Consider the following 18626-nt stretch of genomic DNA (forward strand, 5'->3'; position numbering starts at 1 on the left):
TAAGGAATCTGGCTGTATTTGGTCCATGTCCAAAGTACTTGAGTGAGACTAAGTTCAGAGGCGATGGACTTATTTATCTGGTTGAGGGAATTTCAAGATATGTTAGTGTTCAGGCTGAGTTATGACTACTGCTCATTGCTCCAATCCTATCAGACAGGGAAAGAGAGAATAATGAAGAACGAAAGATAAGACATTTATGGGGTTTTGAAAGGAAAGGTATTAAGAGTACATTTGAAGATTTAAACAAGAAGGGTGCAGAGGACTAAACATCTGTAACGTTATAGAGATTAGTGTTTCGCACTGGGGCAATGGGAAATGGAGACCAGATCCTACTCACAGAAGCATTCATCTTCTGAAAATGCTTAATCATGTGAAAGAAACAAGCTTGGACTGAGACCCCAATTGAAGGATTTCCCTTCGTAAAAAACAATTGCACAGGGCAGTGTTTCACCACAGGATGAGCACACAGAGGTCAATGCAGCGGTGATCCAGGAGAGCATGACCCCTCTGAGCTGATAGATGAATTTGGCACACTGACCATATCATCCCAGTTTTGAAGGCATGGCTGATGAAGGACTAAAGGAATCAGAAAGTCTTGAGTACACATCCAGAGAGATGCAGAGGTTAAGTGTTTTGTGGCAGGGTCAGAGTCCCTCAAGGTTGCCCCCAAAGGCCACTTTATGAAGCTGTGAAAAAAAAAATGAAGCCTAAGTTGCAAGAGTGACCCTCAGATATTGCAGATGTTGGATCATGAGATGTCTGCCAATGAAGACTGCAGGTATGATGTGGATTTGTGTCAAGAGACAGGCGGTATGTTTAAGGCAGCAAAGGTGGAGAATTGGTGCTACACAAGACATTTGGAGCCTACATGATTCCATCACAAGCCCTAGATGACATACACGGAGCTGCGGGATTTGTTGTTTGCTTTGACGGCTGTCTGTCTAATAACTCTTAGCTATGCTCCCATTCTTCCCCTTTTGCACATGCAATGTTTACTTCTATCATTGAATATTAGAAACATACAGCCTGTTTTGTTTTTTAAAATGTAAACATTTATTGCTTTGTATGGTAGGCATATGCCACAGTATGTATGAGTGTGTGGAGATGGTAAGACAACTTACAGAAGTCAGTTTTCTCCTTCCATTATGTGGGTTCTGGGGATGGAGCTAAGGTCGAGTCTTAGACTTTGCACTATATTTAACCCTTAGATAAGCAGGGTTGAAGAATTTAAAAGACAATGGGACTTTTAAAGTTGAACTGAGTGTGTATTTTGCATTTTCAGGTGTATACATGGGGACAAGGAGCGGGAGATTCTAGCTTAAAAGTGATATGTTTGGGTGTCAAATCTATAAGGGGTGGGACTGTGATGCTTCATCTTGATAGTTCAGTTGGTAGGACTTAAACTCACCACGGCAATACATCTCTGGGTGTGCTTATGAGAAATTGTCTAGATCAGCTCATGTGAGGTGGGCAGACCCACCTTATATGTAGAACAACAAGTATAGGTCCTAGACTGAACACAAAGAAGAAAGCTGGCCAAGCAATCACATTAATTGTTCTGTTTCCTGACTGTGGATACCAGGTGACCAGCCGATTCTAGCTGCTGCCACCAAGAATTTCCCACCTTGATATACTACTGTGCCTTTGAACTTTGAGCCAAAATAAATCCCTCCTTTATAAAGCTTGCTTTGCCAGCTTTTTTTTTCCACAAGTAACTGATACACCGAGCAAAATACCAATCAATGTCAGTTTTCACAGAACTAGAAAAGGCAATTTTAACAGTTCAATGGATCACTAAAACCACAAATAACCAAAGCACTCTTGATTAAAAAAAAAAAAAAAGAACCAAGTAGAAGCATTGTACAATGTTTTCAAAATGTATTGTATGCTTGCAATAACCAAAACAACATGATAATGGAATAATATATGCTAATGAAACAAGAAAAACATAGACAGCTTATAAGTAAATCCATAAATATACAGCCCTAAGAGCTTCTAACTACATTTAACAAGCATGATTGCTGAAAGGATCACCTTATTTGAAAAAGTAATGGGAAAGTGAGTATCTACTTGTAGAAGAATGGAACTAGACTCTGCCATTTACAAAAATCAACTTAAGTGGAACCAAGACTTAGACATAAATCAAGAAACTACTAGAAGAAAAGACAGGGGAAAGTCTTTGGAATGTGGCAATGGACAGAAATCGGAGCAAACAAAACTCTGACAAGTGACATTACATAAAACCAAGTTTTCTGCACTGTAAATGCATGATCATGAAAGGGGATGAAAAAAAAATTTGCAAACTCTACACATAAGAGGGAGTTGGCATCTATAATATAAAAGGAACTCCTCAAATATTGAGAAGACAAACAGCCAAAGTTCTAAAAAAAAACAAGCATTTTAGTTAGACACTTTTCAACAGAAGACAAATGTCTGGCATGTATATAGAAAAAGAATAAGAAAAGCCCAAATTAAAACAGCTCTTATCATGATGGTGAGAAAAGAAAAGAGTATCTTTATACCCCGTCAGATGGAATACAAATTAGTACATCCATTATGGAAAATGTTGTAGACTTTTCTCAAAAAACAAAATTTCTAATGTGATCATAGAATAGGATCCAACAACTGGTAAATTGGAGAATCATTTGCACTCCTTTGTCTACTATAGCAGTACCAGAAGAGCCAGGAGCCCAAAGATGGAACTACCTATCAAGTGATAGATGAACAAAGAAAGTGTGCTGCAAACACAATAGAATAGTATTCATTGGTAAAGTAAATGAAACCCTGTGGTTTGCAACATGAATCAAACTGGAGATCATTAGGTTAAGCAAAATAAGCCAGACATAAAAAGACACCAGTCATACATATGACTTTGTATGTCTATGTAATCTAAATGTGTTGATCTTAAGAATGGAATGTTAGTTACCAGGGGCTGAGGAACATAAGGGGAAGGGACTGTCATGGAAAAATATGTTGATGGACAAATTTATTACATTTAGATAGGGGTAAGACATTCTGATATGCTTTCCGCAGGATGATAATAAAAATCCGCCTTCATACTTTATTTAAAATATAACTCTTTCCTCTCTTTGTCCCTCAGAGAAAACCATTTTTTTTTCAAATGCTCCACGAGACCTCATAATTTATTCCAGGAAATGCACACAGGTCAGAGTCATCAATTTCTAAGCCCTTTCAGTTCCATTCAATTTCATGACAAGCATTTTAGTTTGACTCTTTTTATTTTTTAAATAAATGTTATCTTTGAATTTAAAAACACCTGTTGCTTCATGAGCCATTCTACAATCATGAACTAGAACGGAGAACAGTAAGGCTTTCTTCTGAAGCAGGAAAAATCTGAGAGATCAAACCTTGCAACCACTATGCAGTGTGCTTCCTTACACCGCGAAGTCACAGGACACAGTTACACATCACTTAAGCAATACGACAACCAACCCCCATTTTCTAGGGCTGGAAGAGTCACAGTGGCAAAGGCTGACATGTTAACACTGCAGGAGGGACTTCATCCTGCCAGACTCAACCAAGCCAATCTGGGAGAAGCAATAACTGTCTCCTATTAAAGTTTATGTGATATCTTAGAAAATGTTTTGTTTTTAGTCTGTTTTCATATCTAGACGAAGAGGAGTTAAGGTCACAGAATAGGTAATGTGGATCTCACCCCACTCATTAGGTCTTGTCTATTTTGGATATCAAAACTATCTCAGCGGTGATTCCATTTGAATACTGCTGAATGAGTAAATTAGACAGAGAGCACTTGTGAGCAGAAGAATCCTGGCATCTGCTTGTAAAGCTGTCTGACTTAATGATGGAAAAGCCAGGGAGCTCCTATTTGCATTTAGTTAGGAGTCACCCAGGAATCTGAAAGATCCTTTCATAACACAAGGCTCAAATGTTTGAAAAAAAAGCCTGACTTCTTGCCTTGGAAAGGAACTGGAAAAGAAAAAAAAATCTGTATCCTATTTGCTGTTTTAAAATGAACTATATAATAAAAGAGGAATCGAATACAATATTATTTTTAGAAGTTTGTAATTCATATAAGTGAGTGACTCTTATAGGAAGAAAGTTGAAATTAAAAAAAAAACCAGTAATGCAATACAAACCCTTATATAAATAGCATACAATTAATAGAAAAATCTTATAAGTTATGAACTTAAAGAATACTGGCACACTGTTAAAACCCAAAATGTTATAAAACAAACATAATCACCATGAAACAGGCCAGAATATTAGGATGAATATAAATTAATTAAAAAAAAACAGGTTAATGGGGCAGCAATTAACTTCAAATTGTAACATCCTCAAGCGGAGGGAATTGCAGACCTTTTGAACCAAGTGCACACAAGTGCTTAGTGTCATCCCACTCAGGGCATCACCAGAAGGGCTCCCTGCAGAGGGACAGGCAGCCTACTCTCCTGTGAATGCTAAGGAGCGAAATGTCAGGTCAGCGGGTTACAGAAACAGGGGTGTCTGGGCAACTCTCCTTTGTATACAGCTTGTTCCCTATCAGGATTTGCAAAAATAAGCAAATGTGCTGGGAAACCAGACCTGGGGCAAGGCTCCACGGCAGGGAGTCTGGCACCACAGGAATGCATTTCTCAGACAGGAGAGCAGAATGACACTTCAGCCCCACAGACAGCACAGGTGTTTGCTGAATACTTGGACAAGCCTGGGAGAAGAATCTCTTTGACTCTAAGATAAGGCTGCAGAGCTCAAAAACTACATCTCGGGTTTATTTGACATATCCTCTGAAAGACCCTAATATTAAAGTAATATCCTTATGCAAATCTGGCTGAGTCTCTTCCACGATCGATCATTTTATACGTTTTTAGTGTTTCTACTGAACTTTAAGCATGTCATTCCTGTCATATAGATGGTCAATCTATAAATGAGAAAAATGAGGAATGATAAAGGCAATAATAAGTTGTAAAAGTAAACATCACTAATTAGGAATTGGAACTGAATGTGATCTGGCTTCCAGAACATTTGTTTCCCACTAAATGATACAATTAAATTAGTTTTTATATATTGTATACCTGGTAATTTAAATATATAGAGATATATTTACAATCTATATATATATATATATATATATATATATATAGAGAGAGAGAGAGAGAGAGAGAATGTATCTAATATATATTTATAGCTAGATAGATTTAGAATATATAAATATTTCGTGTAATTTGGTCTTGTACCTGTCACTTACACATTAGTTACTCTTGATCTATTTTAGTTGTACTTTACTATATGAACACATTTCTGACTGAGAAATGCTAAATCTGAAACAAAATTAAGGGCACTTTTGAATCCCTAGTTCTTCTCGTCCTCAAACATTATATATAAGTCAAATTATATGTCTGTTAATATTGAGGTTTTGAGTAAAAACTTAAGATTTAATTTCAAAGGCATGATTTTATTTTGAAGCTATCAGCCTATATCATTTTCATACTGGGTATACAAGAGAATTGAAGGTACATCATATCTGACATAATTATGTAGCTAAATAACAATACAAGTCAAAACCACTAATAACAAGCTTTTACCAATAGGAGAAGTCCAAAGACAGATTTGACATAGTTAGAACCTACCATTATTAACAGCCTGCCTATGCTTAGAGATAGACTGTGTTATCATTTCTGGAGCCACCCAATCTATAGAATATCACTGTCAGCTATGTTCACTCCCATGTACAAAAAAAGGTTATATAATTAGTACAATCACCCACTGTACAAAATATTCATCTCTCAGTGAACATGAATGACTGGTACTTCTTTACCAATTACAGAAATTCTTCCCTTTTCTCTACAAAATATCTATGATACCTAATCAAAGAATAATCTTTCCTAACAACACCCAATCCAGAACTGTGTTCTTCCTTCTTAGTCTCTCACTAAATTACTTAACACACAAGGCCAAATCCCTTGATAAGCCCTTTCTAATTCTTTCTAAAAGGTCTCATTGGCAAGTCTCAGAGAGTAAGAATTACAGTAAAAGATTAAGAGAAACATAAAATTAAACATGTCCTTATGAAAGTACAAATCCCATCATCACATCCCATTATGATAATGAAACAAATGTAGAAAATATAACTAGAGAAATTGAAATGAGATTTTATATATATTACACACACACACACACACACACACACACACACACAAACACACATATGAAAAGAATATGCATTTACTGTAATTTGTTGGAGAAATACCAGGAACCAAGTTGCTTAAATAGGAAGGAAAATGAAGAGAAATTCTATATATTCCAAAATGTCAGTGGTCACCACCATGGATTGAATGCTCAATTACTTACAAGCAATAAAATTTCAGAGAAAACAGCAACCAAAACAAAGTAGGATGGACTATGTTCTAGGTTTATTTGGATAAGAAAGACAACAAGGGCAATTAAACACTACTAAGTATACACACACCCTTCCATAGTAACTCTAAGCAGCTGATTCCTGCTGCTGCTCTATGCTTCAGCCCATCTTCCCCATCAACAGCAGCTGCTGTTCTCAGAGAAGATATTAAAGTAGTAAGGGTGATGCTGTTAATTGTCAGCCTGACAGAATCTGCAGTCACCTGGGAGATAACCCTCAGAGCATACCTGAGGATGATTATTTAGATTAAGGTTAGCTTTTGAGTACGCCTCTGAGGGATGATCCTGATTGCATTAATTGATGTGGGAAGGCCCACCTTAATTATTGTCAGGATGATTGTTTGGTCCAGAGATCCCAGACTGAATAAAGGGAAGAAAGCCATCTGAGAACTACCAAGCATTCATTGACTCTGCTCGGCTTCTTGACTACCTGCAGTTTGACCAGATGCTTTAAAACCCTGCCTTGGCTTCCTGACCATGGGGAGCTACACTTTGAACTGTGAGCCCAAATCACCCTTTCTCCTTGAACTTGTTTTCGTCAGGGTATTCTACCACTGCAACCTGGAAAGACACAAAGACAGTAATTACCAACTAACTTAGGAATGCTGTAGCTCCTCTTTCCTTCCTCTCTTTCCTCCTTGTTTAGATGTCAGGCAAATGGCTCTCCCTTCCTCAAAAGATGTGAGAGAAACTGGAGCTTGCCTAAGGAAAGCATCTGATGGAATACTAAGTACTCATACCAAACTGCATGAGTGAAAAGTATTTCATTCTTTGATTCCCATTTTACGTCACATTTAAAGTATCTTACAAAGTTTAGGAACATTTCTTAAAAGAAAGGCTCTGAAATCCTTGTATATTTCACTGAATAAAAAAACCACCATACACTAGCACAGCTCACATGTTACATCTTACAGTAGTGAGGATGTAATTTGTGGTTTTGTACTTTTCTTTTGTCTTTCTCTGCACTTTATTCCAGATCATGCCAAGGAGATATAGTGCAGTTGTAACCATTGACTGTACTGGTGGTTCATTTCCTTTCACATCTGTATCTCATAAGATCATGTCTAAGGGATCCGGGATAGCAAGATTTTAGGATATGTAAGGTTAAACCCTACAACCTTTAAACTACATTATTTCATTGAGACTACTGTACTTCATTCAACATTGTATACACTTATATATGAATCTTCGCTTCTTGAAATTATGGAGTATGTATTCTTTTTGACAATGCCTTGCACCTCACTAGTACTGATTGATGATGGCTTTGTGGGTAGTGGAGGTAGTGGAGTTTAGCTATAAAACAATTCTTTTTAAGGAGAATTCCTAGAGTTTGTGCCAAATATATCTTGTATATTTTTTAATTGTACGAGAAAAAGTTCTGTTACAGAATGAAAATTTTGAAAAGCCACAGCTATAAGAATTCCAATTCAGAGTAAGGAAAGTGAGATACAGTATAGGAATTTGCAAAGTTTGTGGTACACCCAAACTCAATATTAAAAATTATAAGAGAGAAAAAATATGAAGAATTAAAGTATATAAAGCTAACTTAGAGAATATGAACTGGGGCAGATTTCTAAAAACCTTTGAAAAAGCTTTGAAAACTCTTAGGAAAGAGAGTAATATTCAGATGATTGTGCATGTGGGGAGTATGCACAAGAAAAGAACACCAATGATATCATGCATGGATTTTCTGGGAATGATTTGCAAATAATAAATTATGATTTTGAACCCTAGTATTCATAATTGAATTACTATTGATGTGCACACTCACAAAATTCATGGAACTCATAGAATTTTTTATGGAACTATATAAAAATCTTACATTTTTTAGATAATATTTTTTTTATTTTTTTTCTCTGAAAAAACTCATATATGTATACATTGTATTTTATATCATTTCTCACCACTTCCCTCTGACTTATTCTAGTGGTTTCCTTTGTGTCATATAATTTTTAAAACATTGAAAGATTGCCTCATAATATAGACCACTGACTTGAATAATTTAAGAGTATAGAAGAAACTGAATCTGTGTTGGAAAATACATTTACCGAAAAGTACCAGGGGGAGTTCCACCATGTTGCTTTCATACACAGTAGTTTATGAACCGGTCTAACAAGAAACCATCCAAAGAGCTAAGGAGGGATTTCTGTTTTTAACACTACCTTTTGCCATTCTTGTTAGCCATTTGCCACTCATGGTCTTGGGTTATATCTTCCTGGGAGATTCTATCACTTATACAGTTATGAACATACAATTATTCCCTAAATTTTGAGCCCCTTGAAACCAGATATTAGAATTTCTTATTCTTTATGCAACTATTTGCTTGATGCTTGAATAATGTAAATGACAATATTTTGGAGATCTGGCTCTGGGATAATGGGCAGAATTAGCAAAGTTGGATGACGTAGAACTGGAGTATGAGGCAAAGGAGAGTGTTAGGATAACATAAATACATTCTAAGGAAGACTATACATATTGTCCTATGATACTTCTCAGAAAATATTGGCAGTGTTCTCGTGTGGTCAGTGCCAAGTGACCCCCTTGACTGAATGGTTGTAAAGAACAACACCAGGAGAAACAATTCTAAACCAGGTCTTACTAGTTATATCCGAAGGTAACAACTGTCTTCAATATCCAAGAACTCATTGTGACTCTTCACAATGAAAAACTCTGTACAAATAAACCTTTGATTTAAAACACTAATGTATATACATAGAGAAATTTAGGGAAGATGAACACCAATTGGTACCACTCAAGAAAATGAGTGTCACCACAAACAAAGAAAGCAGGGAATGTTTCATCCAGATAAGAGACATTAATTAGAGTAAACACTTTTCCAGGAAGGCTCCATAATAGGTATATTCTTTATATATATCATGTTACACCATGGACAATATAGTAAGTACATTAATGCAAGCTTCAGCAAATGTCAAATATGCTTACCTGGACAGAGAGCAATATTGCAAGGCTTGTGATGTGTTTCAGGTCCTTCACAGGGCCTCCCTCCATACTGAGGAGGTGTGCATGACCTGGTTCGTGTTCTTTGGCCTCGGCCACATGTAAAGGAGCATAAGCTCCATGGTGACCACTCCTCCCAAACTCCATGTACTGGAATAAAGCAAAGAAGCTTCAGCCACAAAGAAAGGAATCAAAGTCAGAGACTTCTTTCTGTATAATTAAGAAAAGAAATCATCAAGTAAAATGTGAAGATATTTGGAAAACTCACTTTCAATACAACGCTTATCAGACTTAAACTTTTAAATTTAATTTTTGAATTTGTTACAATAACAGAAAACTGTATGCGTTTTTCTTCTACAACTGAACCATAAATTTTAAACTAGTCCATTCTGAACCTCTTTCAAAGGAAATTCCCCTTTCTTTCTCTTGATAAAACATCCATGAGCTATTTTAAAGCACGGCCACCTATGAAGAATAAGGAAAGTTAAATTTCTCCTAACAGAGCTGAATTTTTAAAGCGAAATTCTTATTTAAATAGCTAATGACCAAGTTAATTCTAATACCCGTGAAGTTTCAGAAATAATTTGTGTTAGAAAACGAAAAAATGGAGTCCCTGAAAATTGTATATGTTTTAAATAGCTTTTAAGCTGGCATTTAAAAATACTTTTCTCATCTAAAATTTAGGAGGTAAATTTATGATCTTTTCAGCAACAGGATATTTCAACCACTGGATCTACTCCCACAGCATCCCCTCTCCCCTTTCAAGATAAGCACGTTATGTTTCTCAAAGTCATGGAACTAGAAGATGATCTCCCTCTTCTGACAGTTTGATGGAGCTGGAAACTCTTCTAATTATATTTCTAAAACACAGCCACAAAAACCAAATTAAATAGAAATAGAATTAAAGTAACCATGAAAATACCAATACTTCAAACATCCCATTTTCCATAATTCAAACTTGGCTGGAAGCAATACTATGAATTTTTTAAATTTAATTTTTGAATGAGTATTGGATGCTGTGTAAATGAATACTGGCATATTTTACAAAAGCTCACTAGACTTAAAAGTTTAAATGCTTTATTTTCTGAATGTCAAATTACTGCTCTCATCCTAGTTATCAACACTAGGGTATTTGCCTCACAAATAAAGTGAATACAGAGAAGTCAGGAGAAAAGTTCTCTTGAGAACCTTCTGTCTTGGTGCAGACCCTCTGCCTTAGAACTCTGCCACTGTCTTGAGCATGGATGATTGAGATCACTCCTGGGAGGAGTGAGGGAGTATAAACTCACACAGAAATGGCAAACAGAGGTTCAGTTTCCTCCTCCAACTGGCAAATCTACGCACAAGCCCATAAAAAATGGCATAGGTACTTTATAAGTAAATGTGATATTTCTACAATTTTCTTCATGTCCTTACCTTAAAGCTGAAATCCAACTGGTTAGCCAGTGCCTTACCAAAGGCTACTATTAGTTTTGTGGTTAAAGTACTTAATAGCTGTTCTTTTAGGGTCTTTCAAGAATATTATATAGTTTTATAAGCTATGTTAATGTTTCATTGTACCACAGTGTAAGTAGATATACCTCAAAACATCACATCAACACACAGTTTTACATGGTAATTTAAATAATCTGGACTACATTTCAAAAGAATTCCACAAAAAATGACACTTTTATGAGATATACCATTTTCTTCCATTTATGTTGTTTCCTTATTGCAATAAGTTGTGAAAATGTGCTCAAACATTGAAAACAGCAACCCAATTAGAGTCTAATTCAATAACAGTCATTTAATGATTCTATGAAAGTTACTAGAAAGTTTCTTAAAAAACAATATTTGTGAAAAATATCAGAGAGAGGAGAAAACTATTTTTTTTAATCTACCTCATGACAATCTGGGTAAACTAAAGCTAATTAGTATCTACTAATAACAGAATATCTAATATCTGCATTTAGCAATATACATATAAGTATTATATAGTTTTTAAATATGTGTGTGTATATGTGCATACATCCATGTAAACATTAATCAGAAATGACTTCTCCAAGTAATTTATATGAATATTTTTTATTTTTAGTTATATGTTATTAATACTTGCATTTATTTCTGGTTACCAAACTTTTTAAACTAATGATAACCAGCTCCACTATGTAAAGTGTTCATGACACAGTATGATCTCTTATCAAATGACTATAGCACTCAATGTACATAGCACAATATTAGAAAACATTAAACTGCTAAATTGGAAATTTTTTCTTTGTGAACCACAAAAACTGACAAGAAATCTTAGTAGTAGGTAAATCATGATACTGGAATCAGAAAATTAATGCTATTTAGGCATTTTAGCAGTCTTTATTGTTATACATTGAGGTTTTGTAATTCAGTCATATCATTTAAGTTGCTAATTTCTTATGTGATAAGAAATTATTAATAATTTGTCATTTTTGAAGACTATTGAGTTTGCAGAAAATTGTAGCATATATTTATAATGTTTAGATTATATAAGATTTATATTAGGCTAATTATAAAATTTATGTTAAGATCAAATTTTCAATTTAATGTGAAATTGTTATATAAGATCTTTTATTTTACAGGAAAACACAAAAATTCATGAATTATCTAGTGAATTTGAAAAATAATACTATTCAAGTCATTTAATTTTCATCAATTTCATCCATTTTTGTAGTTTTCTTCTTGATTTTTGGTACCAGATATATTGTCATATCCCTACTTTGTAGAAGCCAAAGGGAAAATAAAATATATATAATACACAACACATTATCACCGGGTTTTGAAATAAACATCTAGAATTGTTCATATGCTTTAGATTGCATTATATATAAAATAACCCTTTTAAGTGTAAGAGTTTTACTCTAGAAACAAATGAATATGATAACTCTGACATTCATTAAAAAAAAAAAAAAAAAAAAAAAACCATTCCATAGACTATATTAACTTCTACCGTTAATTCAGTTCCAAACAGTACAGATCCGAGATTGTCAAGTGGTGGTAACTCCACCCACATGGACATTTGCTGATATCCACAGACAGTTTGGGTTCCATCAGTTTATAAGGAAATGAAGTGCTATGGACATCAAGTGGGTAGAAGCCAGGGAAGCCTCTGAGCACACAAATGAACAGGATGGCCCCCTCGAAACAAAGATTTACCAGGTCAGAACGCTGGTGTTCAGTCAACAGAGGTTGAGAACTCTCGAGGGAAATATAGAGCGGCAATTCAGCTGGGACACTAGCTAGATAATTGAAAAGTTGCTCTCTAACTTTCCCAATCTACTTTAGTATATTCCATACATTTCTACTCTGAATAATAATAATAATAATAATAATAACAACAACAACCGGCCAAATTTAAAAAAATGTCAAAGCACAAAATTTGCAAAAGGTTCAGGATGTATCTGTATTAGTGGATCTGAATAAAAGAAGAATTTGAGAGTTAATAAAATGTAAGTCCCTTGTCATGCTAATGAGTTTCCTTTATAGTACAAATAAATCTAAGCTCGAATGTTCCCATTCCACACATTTTGTAAAGAGTTGATTTAATAGTCAATTTGTCCTTTTCTTGTGCTTTGTTCATTACATAACACAAAAAATTAGCGTTCTCTAGATGACAAGGTCAGGTATTGATTTGTAAACAAATTTAAGTGGAATTTGTTATTTTAGAAAGATGTTTATATTGGTTGAAACACTTCTTCAATTTTAAAACATTTAAAAATTTACTCCTGATTTTTACTGCTTTCATTATATATCATATTAAAAATAACATTTACTAATATGGTAAATTAAAAAAAGATAGCATATGAAAGAAACTATTTCCTATAACTATGTACTTATCTGACATTTTAAAATAATGAAGCTGCTAAATTATCTTTTATATTTGGAAAATTAAAAATAAAAATTGATCATCATTTTAACAAAATGAATTATAACAATGATATACTTTTCTTATATAAATTCAAGCAAAATTTAGAGAGAGAAATAGTTTTTATACATGAAGGTGAAAGACAGACTCGAAACTGTTCACATTCTTATGCATGGAAAGGGTAAGAATTCTAAGAAATCAAAAAAGCTGTCAATGACATATTACTCAGTTTTGTTGACATGAAACATGAGGAGAGAGAACTTAGCAATTCCAGATGTGGGGGAGACTTGGATGCTCCCACGGATGTTCTCAGTTCCCAGTTGAAGGCCTAATCATGCCCCTCTGGAAGAGGGATGGAGACTTCCTTACATGAACTTTACACATGTGTGTAAGTGGTCACTGAAAGGTAAGCTATGAAAATGGAAAGGACATTGGAAACCAATCTGATTCCCACTTAGGAATAGGTTCATCAATAGACCCTGTCCTTCTCCTTGTGCATAGCCATAAGATAAATGTATATATCAATTGTATCATAATGCTCTACTGATACTGTTTTAATTGTTGAAAACAGGGAAGTCGACCCTGTAAATCATCATGTAAATACTGTGGTGAGGCTTCCTGGGTAAGTATTCTCCAGAAGATGCCATTCTCTTTTATTCCAATAAGGATCCACAGCGTTTACGCTTGAGGGCTGAAGGTTTCACTACCACACTGTAAGCATCTATCTCCCTGGCCTTTTTTCCCAGCTCATGTAACTGAAATGTGTTTCGTCTATGATCTCTTTTAGTCCCTTGTCATCATTTTTCAATGACTCCCTTATGTTTTTCTTCTTTGATTTGTATTATTTTTCATTCCCAATTCTTTCTTGTATCATGCCGTCTCAACTGACTTCTACTTACTCTCAGTAGTAATTATTGTCCTTTTACTGATAATTGTGCCTTCTTTGCCTTGTAGCCTTGGTTTCTTTCTGTTTAACTTTGTCTTTATCTTTTGCTTTTCTACTTCTTACACAATGGGTTCTTACAACTCACTGTATCATTCCCCTTCATTTTCTCTTTCCTCCAGGATCTCTAGTTTTGTTTTTTGTTTTTTTTTAAGAAATAAAAAAACCTACATAATATAAAATTGTCTATGGAAACTATTTTGAGTTTACAATTCAGCAGTATTGAATATATTTGTGCAGCAGTCAAACAGACCACCAGAAATCTTCAATTTTGCAAATTTCAAGTTTCATACCCACTAAGTAACAGCCATTCCAACATTTCTTATATGATTACATTTGCCTGTTCTGCTGGGTAATTGGCATTATTCTTGATCATTCTTCCAGGACCCTCACTCTTGGTTTTAGCAACTGAGAATCAGTTAACTCTGGGAATGGAGACTACCCCCTAGAGAATGTTTAAGCATGACTTGGAGGTTGGAAGGCCTACGGTGGCAAGACCTTTCTTTAGAACGTCTCCCGTTCAGATGATTCTGTAAGGTCTATGAGAGTCTAGTCTCAACTCCGGCAGTCATGTAGTTTACAGTCACCCATTCATCAAATAAATGATTGGGCACAACCCAAACTCCTCCTTTGGGACTGAATGAAAAAAAGACCTCATCAGTTGGACAGGGAGAAACAAACAGAGTAAGACCATGAACATCATTAAATAATACAATTTTGATGTAACATAAATTGACTCTAACCAGCCCCTTCTTGTCTTTTTAAGCAGTAGATAGCCATGATGAGAAGAATCACTTCAATGTTGTTTATGAAGTAAAATGAAAGATCATTCTTAGGTCTACTATACTTATTATTATTATTTTTTGATAGGGTTAGATGGCTAGTAGGAGAATTGCTTACTGAAAAACTGTCAATCACATGTCATATTTCTACTATGCTTGAAAATTTTATTTCCTCAAATATGCAGTTGGATTTTTTTTACCACCTAAAAACACAAGAATAATAACGGAATTTGCATACTACTTGAAATAGCTCTACAAATTTCAATCTTACTTGCAGTAGGGAGACAGTCACTTATCTAGCATCCTGACTGCTCTGAAAGCTGAAATAATCACATACAGAATAAAATATCACAGTTGAGAATAATTACACTTATAGACTCTAATTAAAATGCCTATACCCAGATCATATGAAAATAACAAATGGTTCCAAATGCGTAGCATGACACAATTCAAAACATCCACAGTCGTAGTTGCTGCTAACACTACCTGGACAGAGGGCAGTGTTATTGCAAACCCTTGATTCTCTTAATGGGCCGCTGCAGTGTGTCCCGTAAGGTGATACACAAGTTCTGGTTCGCACCTGCGACCCTTGACCACAAGTAACTGAGCATGTGCTCCACTGGGACCACTCTTCCACACCAGATTCACCTGCATGCAAGACAACAAACAAACATGAAATACTGTCTTGATTGTTCATCCCGTAAGCACTGTATCAAACTAACACTGGACATGCATGAATAAGGTAAATCCAATTATATGACAGTACATACAAAGGTACAAAGCATTTCATAGGAAAATGAATTTAGAGGGATGTGTACAATGCTAATACAAAGACTGTTTGTCATGACCTTGTTAGCAAAACCATTCTTTGCAAAGTCCATTGAGCTATCAGCACTGTGAATGAAGTAGTCAATAGTTTTCAGTGAGAATAATTGAAGATTTCTTCATTTGATGTCCAATGAGGCAAGAATGTATTTCTAATCATACTCTGAGGCTTTGGTGAGCAGGGATGTTTTGATATGCTCCTGCCTAGTTCTTTATTGTGGAAAGCCCTTTCATTGCTAAAGCCTGACTGTACATGAAAACCACTTTGCAAGTTGCTAATTTATTCCAAATGGATTTCCTACTGTTTCAGCCTATGCTAGCCATTTACTTTGAAGTAATTTGTTAATATCCTTCTGTTCCCCATTTCACCCTCACCTGAAGAAGTGATGTTTTTTAACTTCAAGTGAATGAAAGCTTCTCTATCATTTATATTAACAGCACATAGAACTAAAGTTTACTCCAAAACAGGGTCCTATGAAGCCAATTAGTGTTGCGTTTCATAAAAATGGTGGTGCTTGGCATCACATTGAAACTGTGCCTAGTTTTCTCATTATCTAAAACCAGTGTACAAGGAGACAGGAAACATCAATTTTAAAAACCACTGGAGTGAGCATCTAATTCTAGTCTAGCATCACATCCAGGTTAGATTTTATAACCTGACTTGAAATTTTGCCTTTGCTTTGTACCAAATTCCAATTCAGTCATGTCTGCCCAGCAGTGTGTATTTACATTAAGCACACATGCTGTTGTCCAAACTTTTTACAAGGAATGGTTTTCTCAGAACATTTGAATCACTAATTATACAGGGCTAGGAGCAATTTAGCTCTATATCATGTATTTGGTATAGAATAATCCTTTGGAATATAATTCCAAGGACAGAAATGCCAATCCATTTATCTATCTTGTTTTGGAGAGTTGGTCAATGATTTAGGAGTGTATTAAAGGCTAATCAAGTAACTGATCTCCAAACTGGTGCTGAAGGAAGGAATGGGCGTGCACCAGACTATAGGGCAAGACATTCTTCAGTGACAAATCTGTTCTAAATGTGAGTCCCTTGCTAGAAAGCCTATTTGATGAAGATATTGACTTTATATTCTGCTATAACCTGCTTACTTATTTTCTTGAGGGCTCAAAACAACCAGTTTGCAGAGAAACACTGTGCTATCAAAACTCTGTTAGCAGGACCATGAAGATGTGTTCTTACATTGGTCTAACATTATGCATGCAGAGGCAGAGATCACAATTCATTGATACCTGGTTATCTATCAGAATGGCACATGTTGGTAACTTGGATGTCAGCTCACATTAATTAGGACTTCTTTTAAATATTGAAACTGATGTTTAGCCTGGATGTACAGTAATAGATCTCTCTTGATTACTTCAGTATTTTTACCTTTACAAATTTATACATGGCTAATTTCATAAATATATACTTGGATGTCTGACTAAGTAGTGTTTAATATCATAGGTCATAATTTGCTCTATTAAATTGAATTACATTTTAACAAAAGTCATCATTTTGTGAATCCAATAATATGACAATGATTAAAACTATCTACACATATGTTTACATATATAAGCATACTTAATAATGAAAACTTTAAGCTCAAAATTAGGGAATAGTAATGTATACTTAATGACATGCCAACCTGCTTGTGATGAGACTGAGTATAAATATTATGGCTGTATATTATCAATTACAAGCCAGGAAGTTAAGAACAATGTGATTTCTGTAAGTGACATGACAAAGGTTATGAGGAAAAAAAATTAGTTCTACTTTGCCACAAACACAGTTTTTTCTTTCTCTCTTGCATTTTAATGATAGACAATTTTAAAAATTAAACTTAGCCATGAGTTCAGATCAAGGCCCAATTTAAAGTACAACCTCATACAAGTATTTGGAAATCTGCGTTGTCTCTACAACTATGATTCTGCATGACCCTGAGCAAGACTGGCAGTGTTGCTGTGTCATGAGACATCAATCAGGAATGCTAAGAGAAGCCTCCTCACAGCTCATTTTGCAGATGAAAATTTAAATTAAAATAAACATATGAATAATAAATTTCATTTCAAATTTATAATCAAAATTTGCCACTAAAATAATGGTCTAACCATCAACTTGATCTTGTATTTCAAGTGCTATTTCAATTGACATTTGCACTGCAACTTTTATGCCATTTCCTTTTTTCCCTAAGGTTGAGGGTTATCTAGTAAAGCACATTGAGTTATGTTAGAAATAGTTAATATACTTGAAAAAAAAGATATTTTAATGACACTGAAATAGTAAAGCCTAGACTAAGCACCATTTTCAGGATATATATATATATATATATATATAATATATATATTATATATAATCTTCTGAGATAGTACAAACTGATCTAGTCAATGTATAATTCAGAAGACATGTCAAAGTTCATGTAGAAAACATTCTACATAAGGCAGTATTAAAGTTCTTTATCCTGGAAAAAAAATCATGGAAGGAAACTGGAATGTATTGCAGTCAATTGTACATTGACTCTGGGTCCTTGAGAAAGTCCAGTTTTTAAAATAATTTATTCTTAATAATTTACCTACCTCAAAAGCTACTTGAAAATTGAGTGAGATCATATGCAATAGAGAATTTAAAATTATGAACAAGGCATTAACATAACTTTTGCTAGTGTGTTAAAATCATGAAATTAGAAACACATTTAATGTTATGTTCTTATTTTACATTACATGTCATATGTTCCTAATACAGGCCATTTCCTTCATGTAATAAATGGTTGCTTTTCTAAACCTGTTTATAAACTCACTTCGTGCCTATGTTGCCAAAAAGTAAGAATCACTAACATTTATCTTATTCCAG

General features: G+C 34.7%; 1 protein-coding gene across 4 annotated transcripts in view; it reads right to left on the reverse strand.

Moving 5' to 3' along the window:
- The window catches only part of Adgrb3 (adhesion G protein-coupled receptor B3), a 732632-nt gene that overhangs the window by 451292 nt on the left and 262714 nt on the right, over positions 1–18626 (reverse strand). For all 4 annotated transcript variants that reach the window (XM_076557962.1, XM_042265766.2, XM_076557963.1 and 1 more), the window contains 2 exons: positions 15437–15598; positions 9337–9501 (listed from right to left, as the gene is read on the reverse strand). In XM_076557962.1, the coding sequence (XP_076414077.1) occupies positions 9337–9501; positions 15437–15598 (327 nt within the window). The remainder of the gene's footprint in view (positions 1–9336; positions 9502–15436; positions 15599–18626) is intronic.

Source organism: Peromyscus maniculatus, chromosome 21 (assembly GCF_049852395.1).
Source record: "Peromyscus maniculatus bairdii isolate BWxNUB_F1_BW_parent chromosome 21, HU_Pman_BW_mat_3.1, whole genome shotgun sequence".
In the NCBI taxonomy this organism is placed as follows: Eukaryota; Metazoa; Chordata; class Mammalia; order Rodentia; family Cricetidae; genus Peromyscus; species Peromyscus maniculatus.